This window comes from Pangasianodon hypophthalmus, chromosome 26, assembly GCF_027358585.1.
Source record: "Pangasianodon hypophthalmus isolate fPanHyp1 chromosome 26, fPanHyp1.pri, whole genome shotgun sequence".
NCBI classification, from domain to species: Eukaryota; Metazoa; Chordata; class Actinopteri; order Siluriformes; family Pangasiidae; genus Pangasianodon; species Pangasianodon hypophthalmus.
Window position 1 is genome coordinate 3,254,896 of NC_069735.1, and position 24,562 is coordinate 3,279,457.

At 39.1% G+C, this 24,562-nt stretch overlaps 1 protein-coding gene across 1 annotated transcript in view; it reads left to right on the top strand.

Annotated features, from left to right (window-relative positions):
* LOC128317503 (uncharacterized) overlaps positions 1–24,261 on the top strand; it is a 34,454-nt gene extending 10,193 nt beyond the window's left edge. The window contains exon 3 of the mRNA XM_053229704.1: positions 20,045–24,261. Coding sequence (XP_053085679.1) covers positions 23,132–24,025 — 894 coding nt within the window. The 5' untranslated portion in view covers positions 20,045–23,131 and the 3' untranslated portion in view covers positions 24,026–24,261. The remainder of the gene's footprint in view (positions 1–20,044) is intronic.
* Positions 24,262–24,562: the final 301 nt, after the last annotated feature.

Consider the following 24,562-nt stretch of genomic DNA (forward strand, 5'->3'; position numbering starts at 1 on the left):
ATTCAATACATACAGCTAAACAATATGTACAACTACACAATACACCCAACTATATCATGCACACAACTCTACTGTTGCCTATACAATGTCGGCTATGTGCTAGCAAGTTATGTGCTGCACAACACACACAATTAGATTATGCACACAAATACAGAATACATACAAATACACAATATGCAACTGCATTATACACCCAGCTAAACAGTACAGGCTAGAATACACAATATATACAACTATACAATACACACTAGACAAATGTACAATACCCGCAACAATACACAAGTACACAATATACCCAAATACACAATCAGACACAATAAAACAATTCACACAGCTAAACAATATGTACAATTGTACAATAAAAAACACAATACACACGGCCACATAACACACCTAGAAACATAATACAACTACATAATTGATAGTCACTCAATGCAAACAACTACTCCACACACAGCTACACAATCGTGTGCACACAGCTAAACAATACGGACAACTACACAGCACAAACAACAAAGAGCATAAGTTCACAATAAACACAACTACACAGTTGCATAGTCACATAATACATAAGACTGCACAATGCACACAAGACAATATACACAGCTACACAATACAAGTGTTGTCATGAATTTTTATTCACTTGAATGGCGAGCATGCTTCCTACACGTTACGTTTCACTTCAGTCCCCATGCTAGTATCAACGTTTGTTGCTCATTAGCAGTATTGCCTTGAGCTGTTGTTAGCTAGTTAGCAGTAAGCCGTACACTGTTGTTAGCAGCTTAGCGGTTTAGTCCTCGACTGTTGTTAGCAGGTTAACAGGTAGCCTTGTGCTGTTGTTAGCAGGTTAGCAGTAGAGCCTTGGCCTGTTCTTAGCATGCTAAGGGTTAATCCACTCCCGTTTCTCTGGTATCTTGAATTAGAAGTTGTAAAGGCCACCTGCAGTGAGTTTAATGTTCACTGAGGAGGGAGGAACGTTCCAAACGAAGCTCAGCGCTTTAGCTGCAGGGAAGGGAACAAGTGAAAAAAGGAAGTAAGCTTTAGAGATCATTCTAGACTTGATGAACCGAAGGGTTAATGATGCTCGTCTTCGGCTCATCACTTTCTTCCTTCAGCGCTTTGATCTTAGTTTTAATTAGAAACCCGCTCAGGTGTTCTGGAGGGTGTGTGTCCCAAACGGCCGCTCGCGCCCTCCATAACTCGCTTACTAGCGTTGTTGATGTAACACAACATGTAGAGAGCGTATAGGGAATATTGTTACATCACACTCTGTACATGTTGAGTTATATCACACTCTGTACACAAGAAACTACACAATATATACACTACACCATGGATTACACAGACACAGCACACACACTACACCATAAACTACACAATACACATGCTACACAAAATACACACTAAACCATAAACCACATAATACACACTACACCATAAATTACACAGACACAGCACACATAATACACCATTAACTACACAATATTCACACTACACCATAAACTACACAATATACTCATTACACCATGGATTACACAGACATAGCACACACACTGTGCCCTAAACCACACAATACACACTACACCATAAACTACACAGAAACAGCACACATAGCACACTGTTAATCACACAATATTCACGCGACACTATAAACTACACAATACTCACACTTAGCACACCGTTAACTACACAATACGCAGACTACACCATAAACTACACAATATTCACACTACACCATAAACCACATAATACACACTACACCATAAACTACACAGACACAGCACACATAGCACACTGTTAACTACACAACATTCACACTACACTATAAACTACACAATACTCACACTTAGCACACCGTTAACTACACAATACGCAGACTACACCATAAACTACACAATATTCACACTACACCATAAATTACACAATAATTACATAATTCACCATTAACTACACCATATAGACACTAAACAACTACACAGTACAGTACACCATAAATTACATCACTCACACAATGCATAATAAACCACACACACACATACACAATACCACAGATTTGCACAGATTAGACATTCCAGCTAGCAAAGTTTAATATTTTATGTAGCTATTAGCTTTTATTTTAGTTAACATACTCCTATAACAGCTGTCATTTTTTTAGCAAGCTAGCTTTAGCAAACATTTAGGCATTTATTTAATGATAGAAGAAGATCAATTGATTCTAACACTGACTGAGGCAGAGCACAAGAGAACATGCTAACTCAGAATAACAGGATAGTGAGCGCTGATCAGACAGCATGACGTATTCTAATTAGCATGTAGTGCGCTAATTACATGCGAGTGTACACCATAATGTCACAGGAAGTGACTTCACCCTCCTCTCTTCCTACAGAAACACTAATTTACTTCAAAGGTTGGTCTTTTTACCCAGCATGCTCTGGGGCTGCACGCCCCTGAAACTGATAGATTATTTTGTCGAGTTGTCACGACTGGAGGTTTAAGTGAAAAGCCTACGGGTGGACGGCTAATTAATTCAGTTCCCTCTCCTGCACAAACACATCAGGCGGCTGACGCAGACACACACTCACCGCATTTTTAAACAGCAGTGAGACCGGTGGAACGACAGACAGATAGAGAGAGACAAAGTCCTGCTATGACTGTACAGAACAAATGATCAATACGTCACTGGGGAGGCAAAACAAACAGAAAAACATTATTTGCTGGAAGAGAGAGAGCTAAAAAAAAAAAGCTGATGATAGTTAGCATGTCTTTTTATATTATGCTACATCTAGCTGTCATTAGTTGTTAGCAACATTAACATTTTTAAGAGAAATATTGCTCAAGTGCATAATGTCCTGCTTAACCCTGAGAACTTATGCTAACTCACAAATATCCCTCATAACAAGCTAACTCGATAATTTTCTGTGAAAATATGCTAATTCTCTGTACTTGTGCAAACACTTTAACAAAATAACTCTAAAAACCTACCAAATATAAGCATCTTTTCATATTTCAACTTATAGGAAATCATGCTAATTCACCATCATAATGCTAATATACAGGCATGTTAAACATGCTAACTAATACCAAACTCTAGAAATATGCTAATTCTCACTCCTCAGGTTAACTCATAGACAATTTATCATATGAAATATATGAAATATTGCATTCTTTTCTAACACACACGCTTTTTAACTCTGATAACATGCGACCCCACGTCTGATAATGATAATACTTAGGACCTTTAACACTGAACTCATGCTAATTCTCCATTATTGTGCTAGCAAATAGTGTTCTTAACTTGGAAAATGTGCTAACTCATTCAAACATGTCAACTCTGATCACTGACAACATGCTACCTCCCTTTCCTCATGCTAATACGTAGATTATTACCACTGTAAACAAGCTAGCTCCCTTTCCTCTTGCTAATGTGTAGATTATTGCCACTGAAAATATGCTAGCTCTCTTTCCTCATGGTAATATGCAGAATATTACCACTGAAAACAAGCTAACTCCCTTTCCTCATGCTAATATGTAGAATATTAACACTGAAAACAAGCTAACTTCCTTTCCTCATGCTAATATGTAGAATATTACCACTGAAAACAAGATTACTCCCTTTCCTCATGCAAATATGTAGATTATTACCACTGAAAACAAGCTAGCTCCCTTTCCTCATGCTAATATGTAGATTATTACCACTAAAAACAAGTTAGCTCCCTTTCCTCATGCTAATATGTAGATTATTACCACTGAAAACATGCTAGCTCTCTTTCCTCATGCTAATATATAGTCTCTTAATGCTGAAAACATGCTAGCAGTCTTTCATTCATCTTCAGTAGCCCATTAATAATGAGCAAGGTTATTATATATTAGATTCTTAACCACTGAAAACAAGCTAGCTGTCTTTCCTCACACTAAAACATATGCTAATTAACCCTGAGAACATTTTTGTGTGTTCAAAAACAGCAGCAACAACAAAACATTTTTTGTGTATCAGCATGAGTACAGAGTTAGCATGAGTATGTGGTATTCTGTCAGGGTTACCTTGCCTCTGGGTTAGCATGAGGAATGAAGCTTAGCATGTGTAAGAGATCAACCCTGAGGCAATACCATAATTCTGAGAAAAGTATTATGGTCTTATGTACTGCCATGTTTTAGCTGACAGAAGCCGACACTTAGAGATGCAACCCTCTCTCTGCTATGCAACAGCAGCATCAAAACTCACTCGCTGCCCCCTCGCGCCCTTCCACACTTCTGTGATGAGATTTGAGTCGTTCCCCGTGGCTGCGAGGGCGGAAAGGACAGAACCACATCTCTCCATCACGCGCAGCTCATGACTGGAGGAACTAAAGTGTGTGTGTGTGTGTGTGTGTGTGTGAGTGTATGTGTTTAGCGGTGACCTCAGAGTCATCTGATGTTTCCCTGATGGAGTGTGAGGTCAAGCGTTCAGTGACTCAGATGCCTCGGAGAGTTTTTTTACACCTTCACTTTACCTGGCCTAGTTATTGAGGCACTACTACACTCTTAAATAAACTCTGAGAACATGCTAACACAATAATCTTATGCTAGCAGACAGGTGTCTCAACCCTGAAAACATGGTAACTCAATATTCCTAATGCTAACATGCATGCGTCTTTACCCTTAAAAACACGCTAACTCAATATTTTTATGCTAACACGTGCATCTTTACCCTGAAAACATGCTAATTCAATATTTTCAAGCAAACGCATGTGCGTCTTTACCCTTAAAAAACAATATTATTATGTGAACAGAGACGTCTTAACACTTAAACACTTAAACATAGAAGCATGTTACCTGTAAAAAGACATTATGCTCATTATATGCAGTATGTACGTTGGTTAGCAATTTAGCAGGGAAGTTTAGACAGCTAAATCATACTTCTTGTTCATTTTTAGCCAAATGTTAGCAGGCCACCTGACTTCCATTCCCTACTAGTAAGCAAGTCTTAGCATAAAAATAGTGAGTTAGCATGTTTTCTGGGTTATTAAAGGGTTAAACAGTGCCTCAGGAACTCAGACAGGTGAAGTAAAGCTGTAAAGAACTCACCCAAGGCGTCCGACTCATCAAACGCCTGACCTCACACTCCATCAGGGAAAGAACAGATGACACAGAGGTCACCGCTAAACACACACGTTTGCTTCTTCTAATCATTGAGGGGTGTGTGACGGAGCGATGCAATCCTGTCCTTTCCGCCCTAGCAGCCACAGGGAATGACTCAAATCGCATCACAAGTGTGGAAGGGTGTGAGGGGGCAGTGAGTGAGTTTTGATGCTGCTGTAGCGTAGCGGGGGGATTGTCATGTCCCGGAGGTTCCCTTCAGTTTTCCTCACACGCTGTCAAGTGTCAATTTTAATACGTCAGTTTTGATTTGTTGAGTTGTGGTTTGTGCAAAGAACTAGTTCTTTGAGTTCGTGTGAGCTCAGGGTTCATGTTAGCAAACTACGTTAAGTTTGTCTTTGCTTCTTGGAAATGGGTTTAAGTAAAGTAAAGTTTAGGTAAAGTGGCCTCTGGCTGCAAAAAAGTTTGAGAACGACTGGTCTAGCCATTCCAGATTTTTTTTTTAATAATAGTTGGCTTATGTGGCTTAATGTGTGGCTTAGTGGTTAGTCTGTTGGCCTCACATCTCCAGGGTTGGGGGTTAGATTCCTGCCTCTGCCCTGTGTGCAGTGTTCTCCCTGTGCTTCGGGGGTTTCCTCTGGGTACTCTGGTTTCCTCTTCCAGACAAAAGACATGTGTTGTAGGCTGATTGGCATCTCTAAATTGTCTGTGGTGTGTGATCGTGCCCTGCAATGTGTTGGCACCCCATCCAAGTCCCCTGGAATGGGCTCCAGGCTCCCCGTGACCCTGGCTAGGATAAATAGTACAGAAAATGGATGGATGGAAGTTAACCGCCCTGGTGGCCATAAGATACGTACATCTTTGTGGAAATCCAAATTTGACTTCTATAATTGTTATTTAAACTATGGATTATGTTTCTGAGATTAGGTTTCATAGCCACTGGAACAAGTGTGTCAGCTTGAATTTTATACTTGGTTTAAGATATTGCTTACGAAGCCAGGAGCCAGATTATACCAGAATCAAAAGTTTATCATATTTTCGTCCCACCACATTTGAAGGCCACCTCTGACCTCTTTTTCTTTAGTTTCGCTCCATATTTGTTGGCGTTTCTCTACTCTCCAGTTGGTGTGATGTTCTTACAACGGTCACGGGGGTTCAACCAGGCGGGAGGTTAAGAACATGTTACGACTATATTGAAACGAGGTCTAAAACCAAAAAGTTTTCATACCGAGTGATGAAATAGCACTTAAGATTCTTGATATGACATAACTCAACCGTTAGTGTAATTAAAAGTGAGGGGACTCTGCAGAACCGGTGATTCCCCTCATGCATAATGCAGCATCGATTGATTATTCATGCGGTTTCAGACGACTCTTCTCTAAAACACACGCAAGGAGGCGTCCAAATTCTCAACCTGTGAAACGTGCCAAAAGATTTCTCCCAAGACTTTTCCAATCTCGGTAAAAGAAACGTGACTTGTGTGTCTAAGTCGGGACGCTAAGCATTTTTCTTATCTCAATTATTTATCAGGATTTATAACAGTGCTTTTGAATTCTGGATTCTCTTTGGTCAGAAGGTTGATGAATTTTCTTTAACACCACCTCTGACAACAGTTCTGGCTATAATCAGAGGTTTACATATATTAATGTGCTTGATCTAATAAGTTATCTTTCCTCGTTCACAGGGACTTGTATGGTTGATGAGTTATATAATCTAAGGCTGGTAATAAATAACGTGTTATTTAATTTAGAAAATATATAAGCTACTCTGTAAGTAGATGATTATTTAACATTTATGGAAGGAGTCTCCAGTGTCAGTACTTTGTAACACGAACAGGCTGCATATTTTTTTTGTTTGTTTATTAACATCGAGTGAAAAAAAGAGAGGCTGGTGAAGAAAAGACTGTTCAATGCTGCTATGACAGAAGTGACAATGGGAACTAACTTGTGTCGTGGAGGTTCCATGACATTAAGTATACTATAATTGGATAAAAAATACGACATGTTGTTTGCTTTAATAAATCGCAATTGGTGGCAAGTTGGTAGAAACAGTAACTCCGCTTCATGTTAGGCCCCACCCCATTGTGGATTATTTTTTTATAATAACACTTACCCAAATGTTTTATGCCTTACTTTGGATATGACAATTCAGTCTTCCATGTTTTTCAAACTAACATGGACCATGTAAAAACAACAACAACAACAAAAAAACGCTACCAGAGAACAACAGAGGACCTATAGCAGAACCTTGAGGGATGCCATATTACATTTTTTCAGTAAAAGTAATATTAGAAACATGTGATATTTCAGTCCGAACCCCTTAAGCTGTAATCACATGCTTTGGAAGTATAGCCTCTTATTTTATAAATGTAGCACAAATTATGATTAAAAAACACAACATAAACATTGCAAAGACGTAAATTATAGAGGTGTACAAAAAAATTGAATAAATGAATAAATGAAATGCAGGGAAACGTCCAGCATTCTCAGAAGTTGTTGATTTAAATTGTCTGTACGTCAGCTCTCATTATCTCTGTATATGTGTAATGGCGCCGTGTGTTTTCCTGCGGATGTCTTTGATCATCGTGTGCATTAAGCCGGGCCGCGTCTGATTACGCACTCGGGGTGTCGCCTTCAGCTTGTGCACTAATGACACTTTCACAACAAAACAAAAACAACCGAGTGGACGCACTCTCTGGGTAAAGAGCCCTGAGCGGAGCAGTCTGCTCGTATATTTTTATGTTTTGTTTTTTTTCCACAGAAGTCCTGAGGGGTGATGAGTGTTGTGTTTGTGTGTGTGTGTGTTTGTGTGTGTGTGTATGTGTGTTTGTATGGGGGAGAGGCAGAATAGCCTGCATCACCGTGGGGCTGTGGTGTAAATTATTGATCAGTTGTTGTTGTGTCTGTATGATCGGTAAAGGCACTCTCATAAAAACTGCACGAGGATCACTACAGTGCTGACAGGGGTGGGCCTGGGGGGGACGAGGGAGGGCGAGGGGGTGGGGCATATGGTGTATGACTAAACCGTGCATTCATTAAAGGTTTGGATGGAAGAGCTTAGTCTGTTTAATTTTCTCTGTCTCTCTCTGTTTTTTCTAACCTTTCTCTCTCATTTGATCTCTTTCTGTATCTGTTTCTCTATCAATATGTCTGCCTTTACTATATCTGTTTCACTTTCTGTGTCTGTCTCACTCTCTCAACCTTTTTCTATATCCATATCTCCCTTTTAGTGCCTATTTGTCTCTCTCTTTTTTCTCTCTCTCTCTCTGTATTGATCTATCTCTGCATCTCTCTCTTTCAGTATCTGTCTCTCTCTCTCTGTGTCTGTATCTCTCTGCATGACTCGTTCTCTCGTTCTTTTAATAAAAGAATATATATATATATATATATATATATATATATATATATATATATATGTATATGTATGTATATAGACAAACTATAACAAGGAACGAAGGAAAAAAAACAATGACCTAGAATATACGGAATGTTAACTAAATTAAAAGAATGTAGTAAATATAAATTATACAAAATATAAAACATTATAATTGCTTGTTTTATAATGGGATTAAATGAGGCTTTTTGCTATTTCTTATATTATGAATAGTGAATATGAATGTAGCTGCCAGCCGTGCACTACCTTCATATTCCCCTAAAACACAGCTCGGTTTCTGCTCAGTGCCGAGAGAGAGGATGGGAAGGCTTTTGTAAATTTATGGTAATAATCCTGCCTTCTGCTGTTATATTTTGGACAGGCCAAAAAGAAATGTGTCTGTTTCAATGTGTTGTTAGTCACATTGTTTACAGAGTCTTTCTTCTTTAGGTTTATGTGTCAGTGTGTCTTCTTTTTTTCTGTTTCTAAATTGTGATCACCCACTTTGTGTTTGCGAAGAATTTGTCTTTACTTCAGCTAATTGGATTTGTCTGTTTAGTGTTCTATACGTGTTTACTTTGGTTTGGGATTTTCATTTAATTTTTCGTCTGTTTATTGTACATAGTTTTTAAATTTGTTACAAATATATATTCGGTCTGGATTTGGAGGGGTTTGAGTGAGTTTGTTTGAGTGGGTGTTTGAATGGGTGTTTGGGTGAGTGTGTTTGAGTATTTGTGTTTGGGTGAGTGTGTTTGGTTGAGTGTTTCCGTTTGGGTGAGTGTTTGGGTCAGTGTTTATGTTTGGGTGAATGTTTGTGTTTGGGTCAATGTTTGTGTTTGGGTGAATATTTGTGTTTGGGTCAATGTTTGTGTTTGGGTGGGTGTTTGTGTTTGAGTGGGCGTTTGTGTTTGGGTGAATGTTTGTGTTTGGGTAGACGTTTGCAATTGGGCAGGTGTTTGTCATTAGGTGGGTGTTTGCGCCTGTGTTTGAGTGGGTGTTTGCGTCTGTGTTTGAGTGGGTGTTTGTGTTTGTGGAAGTTGGGGAGTGGTTTAGGTGGAGACAGAATTTTGCTTCTCTCTTTTTTTATTTTTAAACAGAGGGGAATATTTGGAATATTACTGTCCCAATTTTTGTCACTGCTTAATTTGCCATGTAGAAGTATCAGTGTAATTATTGAATTATAGCCAGATTGTTTTGTCGAATTTGGATTTGATTGTGTGGAAGGTTCTGCGTGCTTTACTGCATCTGTACAGCCAGGTTAAAGCTCCCTGTGGTACTGGGGTTTGCACTGAGGTAACTGTAAGGTCTTTTCTGTCGGAGTTATGTGTTACCTAATGTGAAGTGATGTGTTTTTCTTGTTTACTCTGTTCTGGAACACCATCATGCTGGTTTTGTTCTTATTTACTGATCGAGTCCATTTATGGCAGTTCTCCACAAGGATGGACAGGTTCCACAGTAGACCCTCTGGTGTAGGAGACAGCACGACTAATTCATCAGCATAGAGCAGTGTGGTGGAGGGAATTCAGTGATATTGAACAGAGTTGGACTTAGACAGTATCCTCGTCTCACCCCACATTCTTGTTTAAAAACTCAGTTCTTTCCTGTCCAATTTTCACAGCACACTCATTTTCTTGGTACATTGATTTAATGATATCATAGACTTTCCACTTTCCTACCTATACCAGACTGGAGGCGTTTGAACATCAGTCCTTCATGCCAGACTGAGTCAAATGACTTCTACAAAAATTCTTCCCATTTTGTTTTTGCTGGTTGTGTTTAAGAGGGTGTGAAGAGTATAGATGTGTTCTGTGTTGTTCTGTGTTGTTTGGGTAGAAAGCTTATATGATTCTTATTTAGGATGTTATATTTTTGTACAAAGGTGAGAATGTGTCATTGAGAATACCGCAGAACACTTTACCCAGACTGCTGCGAACACAAATGACTAGTTTAGGGCTTTAAATTTGTCACTATTTTTGAAAATGGTCGTGACGAGGCCTTGGCTCAAGATTGTAGGGAAACTGCCAGTGTCAAGAAAGAGGTTGAATAATTTATTTAACTTACTTAATTTACCTTGTACCTCTTGTTATTACTATAATCATTCCATTGCTGATTACATCTGATCCACAGAAAGTTAAATTTTGTAATTCAAAGGATTCTGCTGTTTTGATGGCAGTTTCCATTTCATGTAATATTCTCTAATTTCTGTTTGTTCAGGATTGACAGGTTTGATTAGATCACTGAAAGAGTTTCTGCCTGTTTGTCTTTCTCTCTGTCTGTCTCGTTTTCAGTATCTGTGTCTCTGTATCTGCCTCTCTCTGTGTATCTGTCTCTCTTTTAGTGTCATTTGTCTCTCTTTCTGGATCTATATCTCTCTGGATCTGTCTCTCTCTCACTACATCTGTCTCTCTTTCTATGTCTCTCTGGTGATTCTGTAACCCATCACGGGCTGGGGAGGGGCTCTGGAGGTCCTGTTCGTTGCCATGGTAACCGGCTCATCGCCGAACCTTCCGACTAGAAGCAGCCAACATTTACACACACACACACTCATGCAGTGAGACAGGTGAGGTGAGGTGTAAGAGGAGCGTCTGTCCACACTCTACACAATGAGAACAGAAAGTTTTGTTTCTGCTAAACACTGGAGGTAAAATGCGAACATTCACTTGTTAAATTAACTGAAAATGATAAATTACAACAGCTGCTTCATCCTGATTTTGCTGAGAAACCAGACCTCAGGCTCATCCATAGGGCCAGGAGAGGCAGAGCCCAACTGTATATATCAGTCATTCAACAAATGGTAATCTTTATAAAGTCCTCATTCACAACTTCATACATTTTAAAATCTGTTGAAATACTAATTACCTCTTTTGAGTGATGATGTTACTACTTGACAGCTATAAACAATTGATGTTCCAGAGTTATTATTGCACCTAACGGTCAAAAATGAAACTTCCCAATGCCCAGTGGGGCAGGAATCACTCTGCTCCATACTTGCTCTATGAACATTTTGTTTATGATTGGAGGACGGACAGAAGACAAGACAGTTAATAATATTACCTCTTTTGTGCTAGTCCCATACACTGTGATAATGGCAAAAGGAACCACACCTGCTATATAGAATAGTAGTATTTCTTTTTCAAGTTTTAAAAGTGAATACTGCCATGTACAAAATCTTTGGTTATTAGCTGCTTAGAGTAGCGCTAGCTCTGTGTTAATGTTATATTAACGTTACAACTCAAGCAATAGAAATTTGACAGTAAGTAGTGTAGTAGGCTAGCAAGCTAACTAAGGTTAGGTAAATTATTGTAAGTTCTGCCCTTATTGACCGAGGCATGTTTCACTCAGCCAAATCACAAGCAGATAAAACAGTATGATAAAATGGGCAGTAGCTGGTGCTTGGCCCCCTAGAATTTCCTCAGTAGAGCTGTTCCTGCTATCCATTTCTTTCTTTCTTTCATCGATCCACCTTGTAAGTGCCATATTTCCTTCATGAAGTGCACATTTAGACTTTTTTCTCACATTACACACACTGTAGTTTTGTTTTCTCTCTTTGTGAACTTCATTTCTGACCACCATCATGAGAGTAAAAACATCCTGCACTATTGCCATCCCTGGTTACATTCACCATCTTCAGCTGAATGTTTACAGTGTGGGAGTTTCCACTCCTCTGAAAGGGAGAGCCTGTGTGTGGGTGTGAATTATATACAGGTATGTGTATATTTTTGATGTATCAGTGGGTGGTGAAATTAAAGTGGGTCGGTCTTTCATTCTTTCTTTGCTTATTTTTTAATTTATTTATTTAAAGGAAGGAAGAGTACAAAGAATGGATGGATGGATGGAGTGATGCATTAAAGAAAGGAATAAAAGGTAAAGAAAGATTTTTAAAAACAGAAAGAAGAGAGAGGAATGAAGCTTTTAAAAAGCTAAAGGTCCACTGAAATTCTCCACAAAATGGCTGATGAAGGAAAGATGAAATGGTTACTGTTTATATCCTCTAAATTTGGCTTTTCATTTGCCCTGAATTTAGTGGGAATAAATAAACAAGTTAACTGAAATAGGGAACTTTGCAGGCAGGTTCTCCTGTGTGATGAATTGCGCTGTTGGGTTCTCTCAGAGCTGAAGGACTTCCTGTGCTAAATGATCTCTCAGTGTGTGGAGGGCGGAGGGGGGGATTTTGGAGAAGGGCTGATTGTTATGCTAATGAACGGTGGCACAGATTCATCATGGAGTGTTTCCTGCCTCTGGCATGTAAACAACACCGCATACGCTATGAATTATGGGTACATTGTGAAAGACAAGGACCTGCTTTTATTTTTAACGCTCCCTCATCGACCTGAGTGTGCCCTTAGCTGTCCCTGTACCACGGATTTTCTCCTACAGGTTGTAGCAGAGTGTTGGGCCTCTAGGGGGCACTGATGGGAGGGAGGAAACCAGATCATGTTGCAGTGTGTGGACGATGGAGTTCCGTGAATGTAAATGTCCGCGGTGTGATGAATGTGTGGTCATCGGAGCCACCTCCGGAGCATCACTGGATCTCAGGTTTCTTTAGCATGCCACTAAGTCTGTGGGAAAAAATAGAAAGCAATAAACACTGCATGATCTCCTACACTGTTTTCCGGAGGAGGAACATCAGATTAGCGTTGGGTGAAGAGGCGGCCAACTGATACATCACAACACAACACACCACAAACATTCATTATTAGCACATATGCTATGAAAAAAGAGAAACTGCATATCGATGAACAGCCTGAGACGGAGCAAAGACAAGCTGCTACAGTTAATTACAAAGAATCAGACAAGCGAAGCTGACACCGAAACCTTTACTCCCAGAAACAGAAAGCCCCAAAGGATTGTGGGATTGATGGATGGTATATTGGAGATGGAAGGCCAAGAGACTCTACTTCTGATTAATCTGCTTCTTTTAGACAAGGACATTAGCCACTGACCTTAAGCACACATCCATGGGACAAATGGAAGGAAGCTAAGATACACCTTTTAACAGCTAGCATGAGGAAAGAAAGCTAACAATAGTACTACATGTTGCTATTTAACATTAGCTCAGCTTTAATTCTAGAACAGATAATACACGCCATGCTAACACAGGCCACTTAATGCATTCAAAAGGCCATATATTTAGCTCCTGGGAATTTAGGGTCCTGGGGATATACAAGGAGTGCTGGGATTGGTAAGGCCATGGGAACATAGGATGTTAGGAATGTAGGGCTTTGGAAAACATAAGGTGCTGAGAATGTAGGGCCCTAGAGACATAGGGTGCTGGGAATGTCAGACCCTGGGGACATAGTGTTCTGTGAATGTAGGGCCCTAGGGACATAGAGTAGGATACTGGGAACACAGGCTCCTGGGGACATAAGGTGCTGAGAATGTAGGGCCTTACAGTCATACATTAGTGTACTGGGAATATAGGGCACTAGGGACATAGGGTGCTGGGAATGTAGGGCCCTGGGGAAATATAGTAGGATATTGGGAACAAAAGGCCCTGGGAACATAGGGTGCTGGAAATATAGGGCTCTGGGGACATAGAGGTCTGTGAATGTAAGGCCTTGGGGACATATAGTAGGATACTGGGAATATAGGGCCATGGGAACATAGAGTGATAAGAATGTAGGGCCCTACAGACATATAGTAGGATACTGGGAATGTAATGCCCTGGAGGCATAGGGTGCTGAGTATCTAGGGTCCTGGGAAAATAGGGCGCCGAGAAAAAAGCTGAACCTGGATAATTATTTTGTTCGTTCCGCATTCTGGTATGAACATGAGGGGGTTTTGGAAGCTCTGTGAATTCCGTATGGGGCAATATGGAGGACGAGAGAACATGGCCATCTGTTCTGACGTGAGAGATCACGCAACAGCAAAGTGACCTACAAAATATCGAATTATTTGGGTGTGAAGTTGTAGCTGCCAGGACATCTGTTAGCTTAAAATAAAGAGCCGCTAATTTTACCTCAGAGGAAATCCTCGCTTTGAACAAACTGGGAATGACATCAAGAAATAAAACACACACACAGTTTTCTAAACCTGTAAGTGTTGCGAGTGTGAATCGGACGCTTTTTTCCCCTTCCGGACTTTTCCACAGCCTCGTCTCATCAGCAAAGTTAGCAATTCACACCACATGCTGCTAATGAGACGGGACGTTAAAAATAGACAAGGAGAAACCCGAAGGACGATGGCTGACAGTAAAATAAGAAGAATGGTTGAGTCTAGCACAAAGACTTAATTATTTTTCCATCACACTCACACACACACACTTTGACACATCTAGAGAAGTGCTAATGCTAATGCTAGGTCAAGAGGGCTCCATAATATTTTAAGCTAATTAAGACCCGTGGCCTCTTCAACTCAACTAAGCGTGTCATCACAAGATCAAGGGCTACGTCCCAAATGCTAGCACTTGATTATTAGAGTTTATTCTTAGGGAAAGAACACAGATAGTGTGCACAGAGAAGAAAAAGACTTGAACTCTGTGCTATCATAGTCTGTTAGCTTTTAAGAGATGAATAACCAAGGAGTCATACTCACACTTTATATCAGAAGGCACAGCATTAGCTAAACGCTAATGCAAGGAACAGAATATTTTAGCCATGAAGCTTGGAAATATAGGGCCCTCAGAATATTAGCATTAACATGGAATATGTTAAAAATAAAGTTTGCCAAAGTTAGCAATCTAGCTAGAAAGGATAGCTGACACTAGTTTTTGGGATGGAGCCCAAAAAAATGTCCTAGTAAGAACACTAACTAGGCACAAAGTCAACCATTTGGGATGAAGCCTTGAAAAGGCTGATGTTCTAGTAAGAACACTGACTAGGTGTGAACTCCAGCATTTGGTACAGAGCCCTGAAATGGATGGCTTTCTAACAAAAACGCTAAATAAAGATGAACTCTGTCAATGGAACATTAAGAACACTCACTAGGCATGAATAGTGCCTGGGTTTGGGATGGAACCTGAAAATGGTGGACATGCTAGAGGTGAACTTTTAGCATTTGGGATGGAAAACAATGCCCAATATTCTAGTAAGTCATGAATTCTTCATTTGGGACAGAACCTCGAAATAGCTGACATTCTAATAAGAACACTAACTAAAAGAGTGTACTTTTGGGACAGAAACTTAAAAGGAACACATCCAAAGTTCTAGTAAAAATACTAATTAGGTCTGCATTTGGGACAGCGCCTATTTCTAGTCAGTGTTCCAATAAGAATCCACAACTAGGTAGTAACTGTAGTGTTTGGGATGGGGCCTCAAAATGTCCAAAGTTCATGTAAAGAACACTAACTAGGGATAACCTGTAGCAGAGACTTAAAATGGCCAATGCTCTAGTAGGAAAAACAGCTAGTCCTAAATTCTGACATTTTGAACAGAACCCTATAACAGAATAGCCGATTTTCTAGTTAAGATCACTAACTTTAGTGTTTGGGACGGAACCTTCGAATTTTCCACGTCCAAAGTTCTAGTAAGAACACTAACTTGGAGCCTACAATGAGCTGCCTTCTTGTAAGAACACTAACTAGGGATTCATTTGAGCATTTGGGATGGGAGATTAAAACGAGCACATGTTTCCTGGTATTAAGAATTTATAGCAGGAATGGTATGCTAATGCAAAAACATGCTAACAGTTGAAGCGTGAGTGTATGATCCATGGTTGAGCGAGAGTGAATCCCTGATTCATCACCTTGCTAATACACAAACCCCCCACCACACACACACACACACAAACACACACACACACACACACACACACACACACACACACTGCCGTAGGGACTATGACCCGGATTTTTGTAATGGCGCACTCAGAGGAGTGACAAGTTACATGTGCATGAAACATGGCTTAATCTCTTGCTCCGAGTTAGCGCAGCCACGGCGACACAAATCAAGGAAATGATGTCAAGGAAAGAAGAACGATTTGATGAAGAACATCGGCCCTGGGGAAAATGGTGCTACATGAAAATGAGACGGATTGGAAGGAATCACACTCATCCGTCAGCTTCCCGTCAGTAAGGGCGTTTGGGAAAAACCTATCAGGCTACATGCAAACACATTTAGCGTGACTGGATGCTTCTGGTGCTGCGGCGTTGCTGACTTGTCACTAAAATGGCCATGTTGAAGTGATACTTAGACTTTACCCTCTGTTTCTCACATTACATCACTCAAATCGCTAAATATTTATCGCTAATAGGCTCCTAGTTAGCGCAGTGGTTGTGTTTGCTTATTGAGCAACAGCTTTGTTCCATATGTGTCATTCAAAATGGCTAAACGTTAATTATACTATTTATTAATAATCAAGCTAACTTGTCGAACTTCACACTTAGGCTGTGTATTGCTAATCACACTCATCAGGACGCAATTCAGCTTGGCTAATTTAGCTAGCTAGCAATAACCAACACAGTAAATTATCAGAATGTTTAGTAAGAAGGTTAGGCTGTCACAATACATATTTACAAAAGTAACATTCCACTCCGGTAGTGTTTGCCTTCTAAGAACTTTCTAAATGAAAAAAATTTCAGAACTGTGTCTAGATTTGTAGCAAGTCTGATTTAGCTAACCAAAATTAGCCTTACTATTCCACTTAAGGGTGGATGTGTTGTACTCTCAACCATAGATTTCCTGTAGTGCTTTATGGTAACTGTGTGGTAACTATGGTAACTCGGGTTGTTGTAATCTCGACCATAGATTTACTATAGTGCTTTATGGTAAGTATGTGGTAACTATAGTAAATCGGGTTGTTGTACTCTCGACCATAGATTTACTGTAGCGCTTTATCGTAACTGTGTAGCAACTATGGTAACATCGAGTTGTTGTACATTTGACTGTAGATTTACTATAGCGCTTTATGTTAATTGTGTGGTAACTATGGTAACTCTGGTTGTTGAACTCTTGATCGTAGATTTTCTGTAGCGCTTTATGGTAACTGTGTGGTAACTATGGTAACCAGGGTTGTTGTACTCTTGATTGTAGATTCACTATAGTGCTTTTTGGTAACTGTGTGGTAACTATGGTAACTCTGGTCGTTATACTATTGACCATTTTCTTATAAAATTATGATATAAACATGGTTTCCAAACCACTTTTTTTTTTTTGCCAATTTCGGACAGGAGCCAGATGATTGGTCATCACCGCTTTGCTTAGAAACCAGCTGAGGTAAATTAGTAACACTGATTAAAAACAGTCACTTAGCATAAAGAAATCAGGGTCTACGCCCTCACTAGTAGTAAACAAGCTAATAGTTGGTTATGTAAGATGGCCGCCCGTGTAGCCCGCATTCACAGTTGAACTTGTTGTGTAAAATCACTGGTCAAAGAAGGTATCTGGCAAGATGTTTTGGTTCAGGAAACTTCCTGTTTCCAATAGTAGTTGGTTTTGCATACATACTGTATATTGTAATCTTTTGCGCACACAATATTGTTACCATGGATACGTCAATAGATCATAATTTGGAGAGGTACCGCAGAAATTCCAGTCCATCGTAGCTAAGCGGGCTGGCATGTTAAGACTAGCATATAATAGTGGGAACCGACAACTGGCTAGCAACCTGCTCACGTATTAGGCTATCGTAGCTTTTGGGAGAACCTAGCATTTTTTTTCACCCATCATGCACAGACTATTTTAGATATCTGATTTGGGAAAGGGAGATGGGAACGGGGTTGTGCATGGCCCCCCTGGTGGCCCCACCTCCCCAGAAAGCCAGCATATGAATGGCCACCATAACAAAACTGTAGACAGCAATCCCATAATTCCATTCATCAGACAAGATGCTTGTGGGAACAGTCAGAATAAATAATCAGTAGTATAGTCATTTAAAATGGACAGGTCTATAGCGAACGCAAAGGATTCGCCTTGGAAAAGAGGATTTAAACTGAATTCTTGATCAACTTTAAATATTATATATTTCTGTATAAATCGGAATAATCAGATTTGACTCAAAGTCTTGGACTGTTTGGATTTTTTTTCCCAGCATGTGAAAGACCCCCCAGCCCCCCCTTTTTTTGTTGCAGTTTTCATTAACTATGCTAAAGCACAGCGTCTGCTTGTTTTATGTTTTATGCACAAGGCAGCATGAAATAACCTCAAGTTGACGTTCCATTCTGCACAAAGATTACACACCGAGAAGTTTTCTTTCTTCCTCTGAGACCACGCAGCGTTGCTCTCTGTCTCTGTTCTGACTTCATTATGAGCTTTTCTGTAGAGAACCGTGGATCAGGATCACGAATATTTAGCATTCCTCTTATTAAACAGCTTTAATGAGCGAAACACGGTCAAACATGGCTAGTCAACTTGAGCTAGCGCCGATTTTGTTTTTTGGAGTCTGTGCTTTTTAAAAGGATGGATGTGTGTTTCATTCGTCTGAAGTGGAACATAGTGAGATAATTGGTATGATTAAAAAATAAGCATTTGCTTGGGCCAATTTTGAGTTTTTGTATTTGTGAGCTAAGTTAACATTTCATCCTTGGCAGTAGTGATCTTTGTATTTAGTTTGATGTACTTTAGTACATCGTTTAGTTTAGCTTTAGTAAATCGTTACACCAGCAGAATGTTATAATTTTGTCTGTCTGGGTGTCTGTCATTCTTGAAAGGAAAAGAAAAAGAAAAGAACGAACAAATAAAAATGGATGGGTAAAGATAAGAAAGTAAGTAAGAAAGAAAGAAAGAAAGACAAATAAATGAGAAAAAATGAGAAAAAGATAAATGGAACACTGGTGGAATGATCAAAATAAAAGAAAGAAAGAAAGAAAGAAAGAAAGAGAGAAGTGGAAAATAGGGAAGGTTTGAAGAAAGAACCATTGAAAAATGGGAGACGAGAGCAAGTACAAAATAACGTAAGAAAGAAAGAAAGAAAGAAAGAAAAAGAAAAATGGGAGACTAGAGGAAAGAACAAAAATAAAAGAAAGAAATAAAGAAAGAAAATTATTAAAAATGGAAGGCTAGAGAAAAGAACAAAAATAAAAGAAAGAAAGAAAGAAAGAAAGAAAAGGAAAAATGGAAGGCTAGAGGAAAGAACAAACATGGAGAACTCTACCATTCAGTGTTGTATGTATTTTCTCAATATTAATTTTGGACATGAAAATTTGACTTGTTTATCTTGAGTTCTTGTTCATATTTAACCTAATAAGAGCTTTAGTACTGACATGTCTATCATTCTTGTTCACTTTGATCAACCCTGACATTACAATCAGGTAAACAAGAGATATTCATATGAATATTACAATAATTATTATTAATATATATTAATATTATTATTAATACATGGCTGTAAAATCTAAAAAGACGGCCTGGGGTGGCGCGACAGAGCATTGCACCACTACAGGATGCCTCAGCAATGGTATTGCATCAGCTGCTCTTGCATATCAGAGGCCAGGCTCCGTTTTAAAAATTAAATATTTTTCTCCCCCTTAGGAGGAATCTCAGAAGGAAAAAGGCATGAAATATTCGTTTGCATGAAGGATGCATTGTGGGCCCCAATGGCACTAGGAGGAAAAATGAAAGAAAAAAAAAAAGATGAAGAAAGGAGAGAGCAGGAGAACTGACCCAGAGGAAAAGATATATTCAAAATACACTCACCTCTTAATCTCATTTATTTCTCCTAGACATGGTCCTAAGATTCTGCTCCTCAGAGACGTGTCTCACTCTCTGATTAAACATCAGCACTACTGACGTTCAGCTCCTGGTTTCTTCTCCTGTGTCCCCGAGAAACCCACGATGCACACTCAGTAGTAAACTGAACAAGGCTGATGAAAAAAACTGAAGGTCAGAAGAAACTGAAGACCAGCAAAAAAACTGAAGGCCAGGAAAAATAATGGAAACTTGAAAGAAAGAAAGAAGTGTATAATAAAGAACAAAAAGCAAATGCCTGAAAATAAATAGAAAACTGAGAAAAAACACGGAGAAGACAGACAGACAGACAGAAAGAAAGAAAGATATGGAAGGCTAGAAGAAAGAACAAAAACAAATATCTGAAAGAAAGTGATAGAAATAGAAATAATAAATAAATAGAAAATAAGAAAAAACACTTTTGAGATCAGATTAAAGAAAGAAAGAAAGAAAGAAAGAAAAATGGAAGGCTAGAATAAAGAACAAAAACCAATGGCTATAAGAAACTGACAAATAAGAAAAAAACAAATAATGAAAGAATGAAAATATAAGGCTAGATGAAGGACAAAAATAAAAAAATATGAACAATGTACAATTAAATGAAAGTAAGAAACAGAAAGGAAGAAATGGAAGGGCTAAACGTTAAGGGAAAATGGAAGACTGGAGAAATATTAAAATAAATATGTATGTAAAGCACACTGTCTCTTGATCTTATTTGGTACAAAGTGTGTGATTAGCAATTAGCTTATATTCATCTTTTTTTATTCATTATAAGGTGTTGGATAATTATGCGTATAATTGGAGTGTAATTATAACGTGCGAGTTTAATTGGCTCTGGTGCTGATGGAGGTCACGCTGCTGTTTTACTCCCCACATGATGAGCAGGTTTGTGAGGCTCCACGTTCTCCGTTATTAAATAACTCACTGCTAACGTGTTTTCTTCCACCTGTAAAAGGGAATCGTTAAATAATCGTCAGACTGATGCATATTCATTCCCAGTATTGAGTGAGTCTCGTAATCCATCATCATAACCTTTCATACGGCAGCGATTCATCACACGCCGCATGAAATCCAATATGGAGATCTCGGTTCTCCAGTGCGAGATCGATTTGGAGCTGAAATATGACATTTATAGTATTTAAATAAATAATCGTGTAATGCTGCTTCGGCTTTGTGGGACTTTAACGTTTATTCACGTACAGATGTTCAGTAACAGTTGGAGTATAAAGGTCAGGGGGTGTGGCCTGAGGTGGAGCCAGAGTTGGAGTGAACCAATCAGAGTCTGAGGAAGGTTTTGTCCAAAATACGAGAGCTCATGTCTGATGACAGTCTGAGTTTTTGGATAATCTCGGGAACAGGACACCTATTGAACAAGCTAGCTCATGTTACTACAGGTGCTGGAGTACGTTAGCTACATAACATAACTAGCTAGCCAGATAGTAGCTCCAGAAAAGCAGCCAGTAATTAGAAATACTAGCTCACGAACATTTGACACATGTAAATGATTTAAAACTGGTTGCGCAGAATAGAATAAGTCATCTTGTAAAATGTTGAAAACATGGAACTCAAAATCCGCAATTTGTAACACTCATAAGTGTGTTACACTTACGAACGCTTTGTAAAAGTGGAAAGTAAAGGTTTCATCCATGTTACTCTTCTTCAAGTAGTTCTGACTCACTGATGTCCTTATTAATATAAACCTGTGAATGCCATGCTGTTGTAGAAAATTAAATAACACATATCAGCAACGCCAATCATATTCGAAAATTCAGCTGTGCTGTGGTATAATCATAAATAGGTTGAAATAAATAGGTTGAAAATCCAGAATAATCCAGAAATGTAAATAAAAATAAATAAATGAATAGGTTGAAAATCCAGAATAATCCAGAAATGTAGGTAGTAAATAGAGTTAGCTGTATGGAAGAGCAATCAGTGAAGAACCAATACACTATAACAGTATAACTCGGTTCCACCAGAAGGAATCTAATAGCAAGCTAATATCTCTAGAAAAAAAGGGAGTAAATACAGCTAGCTACAGGTGCTGGAGTATGTTAGCTAAACAGAAATAGCTAGCTAATAGCTACAGAAAAGTGGGTAATAAATAGAGCTAGCTCATGTTACCACAGTTGCTGGAGTAAACATTATAGCTAGACAGTTAATAGCTCCAGAAAAACAGGAAGTAAATAGAGCTAGCTTGTGTTACCACAGGTGCTGGAGTAAACATAATAGCTAGCAAGCTAATAGCCACAGAAAAACAGGAAGTAAATAGAGCTAGCTTGTGTTACCACAGGTGCTGGAGTAAACATAAGGGACATTCTACCAGAAACGTACATTATCTGTCCTTGACTTGTTACAGTGAATAAAAAGTATTTCATCCAAAAAATGTCTAAACTGACTGATGGTTTTGTGAGTTGTTCTGTAAAGGAATATGTCATTCAATAGGTTCTGAGATATTTTTTTCTTTATTAAAAACACTTTTGAAAATTAAAAATCCTGTCCTTGTCCTTGTCCTCAGCCAAATTGGACCTACAACTTTCATAGTTTTGTTATGCTACAAATTGTCATTTAGAAAAAACTCCATCAATAACAAGTTTAAGTTGTTATCATTCACATCAATTGATTAAAAACATGAAATTATACATAAATTCCACAAATAAATACTACAACTGTCCCCATGTTTTCGGTCAGTCCTGTCACTTTTACATAAAACTCAAGATAAAATGTGACATCATTTGACCGAGGTGAAGCTGACACTGATCAAGGGTGAGTTCTGTCATTGAATTGTATGATTTTAAGCTTGTTTTTGTATATTTTCTTTTGAGGAGGATGAGCTAAAGGGTCAGGCCCTTTCACGGTAAAACATCCTAGAAAATAATGCAAATGTTTTAAATCCAAAACATGTCTAAAAAGGTTACTGAAATTCCTTGATTGCATGTTAACTGTTTTTATGCTAGCATGCTAGCAGGCTGAGTAATGGCAGTTTAAAATGGCCGACCGTCAGGCCCTGTCACATCAGGCCCTGTCACATCCCTGTCACATCCCTGTGACAACAGTACAGATACAGCAGGGAAGTGAAGAGGAACATGGCTGAGAACGAATGTATCATACATGTGGACTTCTCTGAAAATTATATATGTAAATATGCATCTGAGATCCAGGCAGTGCACTTTGGAGCATCCCATGAGCAAGCAACTCTGCACACTGGAGTTTTATATGTAGGACCAGACGCTGAGCCAGTTTGCTTCAGCACCATCTCGCCATCACGACTGAAGGGGCCCCCAGCCATATGGGAACATCTAAGCCCCATTCTGTCCTATGTCAAGAACCTCTTCCCTGCTGTCACAGTGGTCCATTTCCTCAGCGATGGACCTTGCACGCAGTACCACCAGAAGGGGAACTTCTACCTCTTCACTTCCCTCCTCCACAAAAAGGGATTCCAAGCTGGGACGTGGAATTTCTTTGAGGCCAGCCATGGTAAAGGGGCGACAGATGGGGTTGGAGGTGTTATGAACAGGAGTGCGGATCAGTTGGTGAGCCACGGCTGCGATATCCACAATGCAATGGGTCTGTTTGAGGCCTTGGTGCACACAGGCACCACTCTTAAACTGTTCTACGTAAGCGAAGAGTCCATTGACAGGGCAATGAAGGACATGCCATACAGCATCCCCCAAGTCCCATCAACAATGAGAATACACCAGGTTGTCACTACATCTCCTGGGCATATGTTGTACCGGGACGTGAGCTGCATGTGCACTGTAGACAAGATTCTACAGTGCACATGCTATAACACAAAGGCATTCAGCTTCAACACACCAAGCACACCAACGACAGAAGAGATGACTCTTCAAGAGGGTCCAGAAGTCATTCAAAAGTGGTGCGTCATAAAATATGACAGAGACATCTACCCAGGCATCATCACCTCCATTGATGAGGTTCAGGTGCAAGTGAGATGCATGCACCATGTGGGAGTGAACTGATTCTTCTGGCCCACCAGAGAAGACATGATCTGGTATATGTTCGATGATTTAATTTGAAAATAATTAGAAAATAATTATCTTGAATTTCATGTTATTGTTCTGGTTATTACACTCGCGTACACGTAGCACAAGACGGGGTTATTGTTTTCACTCCTGTCTGTGTTTGTGCCATTCTAGTTGCTAATTGTTATTGTTAAATTAATTTTACCATATTAATAGTATCATTACAATTTTGTTTTCACTCCTGTCTGTATTTGTGCCATTGTGCCATTCTAGTTGTTTATTGTTATTGTATCTGGCCATGTTATTGTTAAATGGAATTTTAATGAATTGTTAAATGAAATATGTTTATTGAATTAAAAAGATGTTTGGACTATATCAGTTGTCAGTCATATTCTAATGAATTAGGTCCTTATTATATGTCCTTGGCTGAACTTTACCATAGTCTAATATTACATTAACATTAAAATTATAATAATAATAATAATTTAAAATAGGAATGGTTATCAAAACTTAAATAAAGAACACAAAACGTAA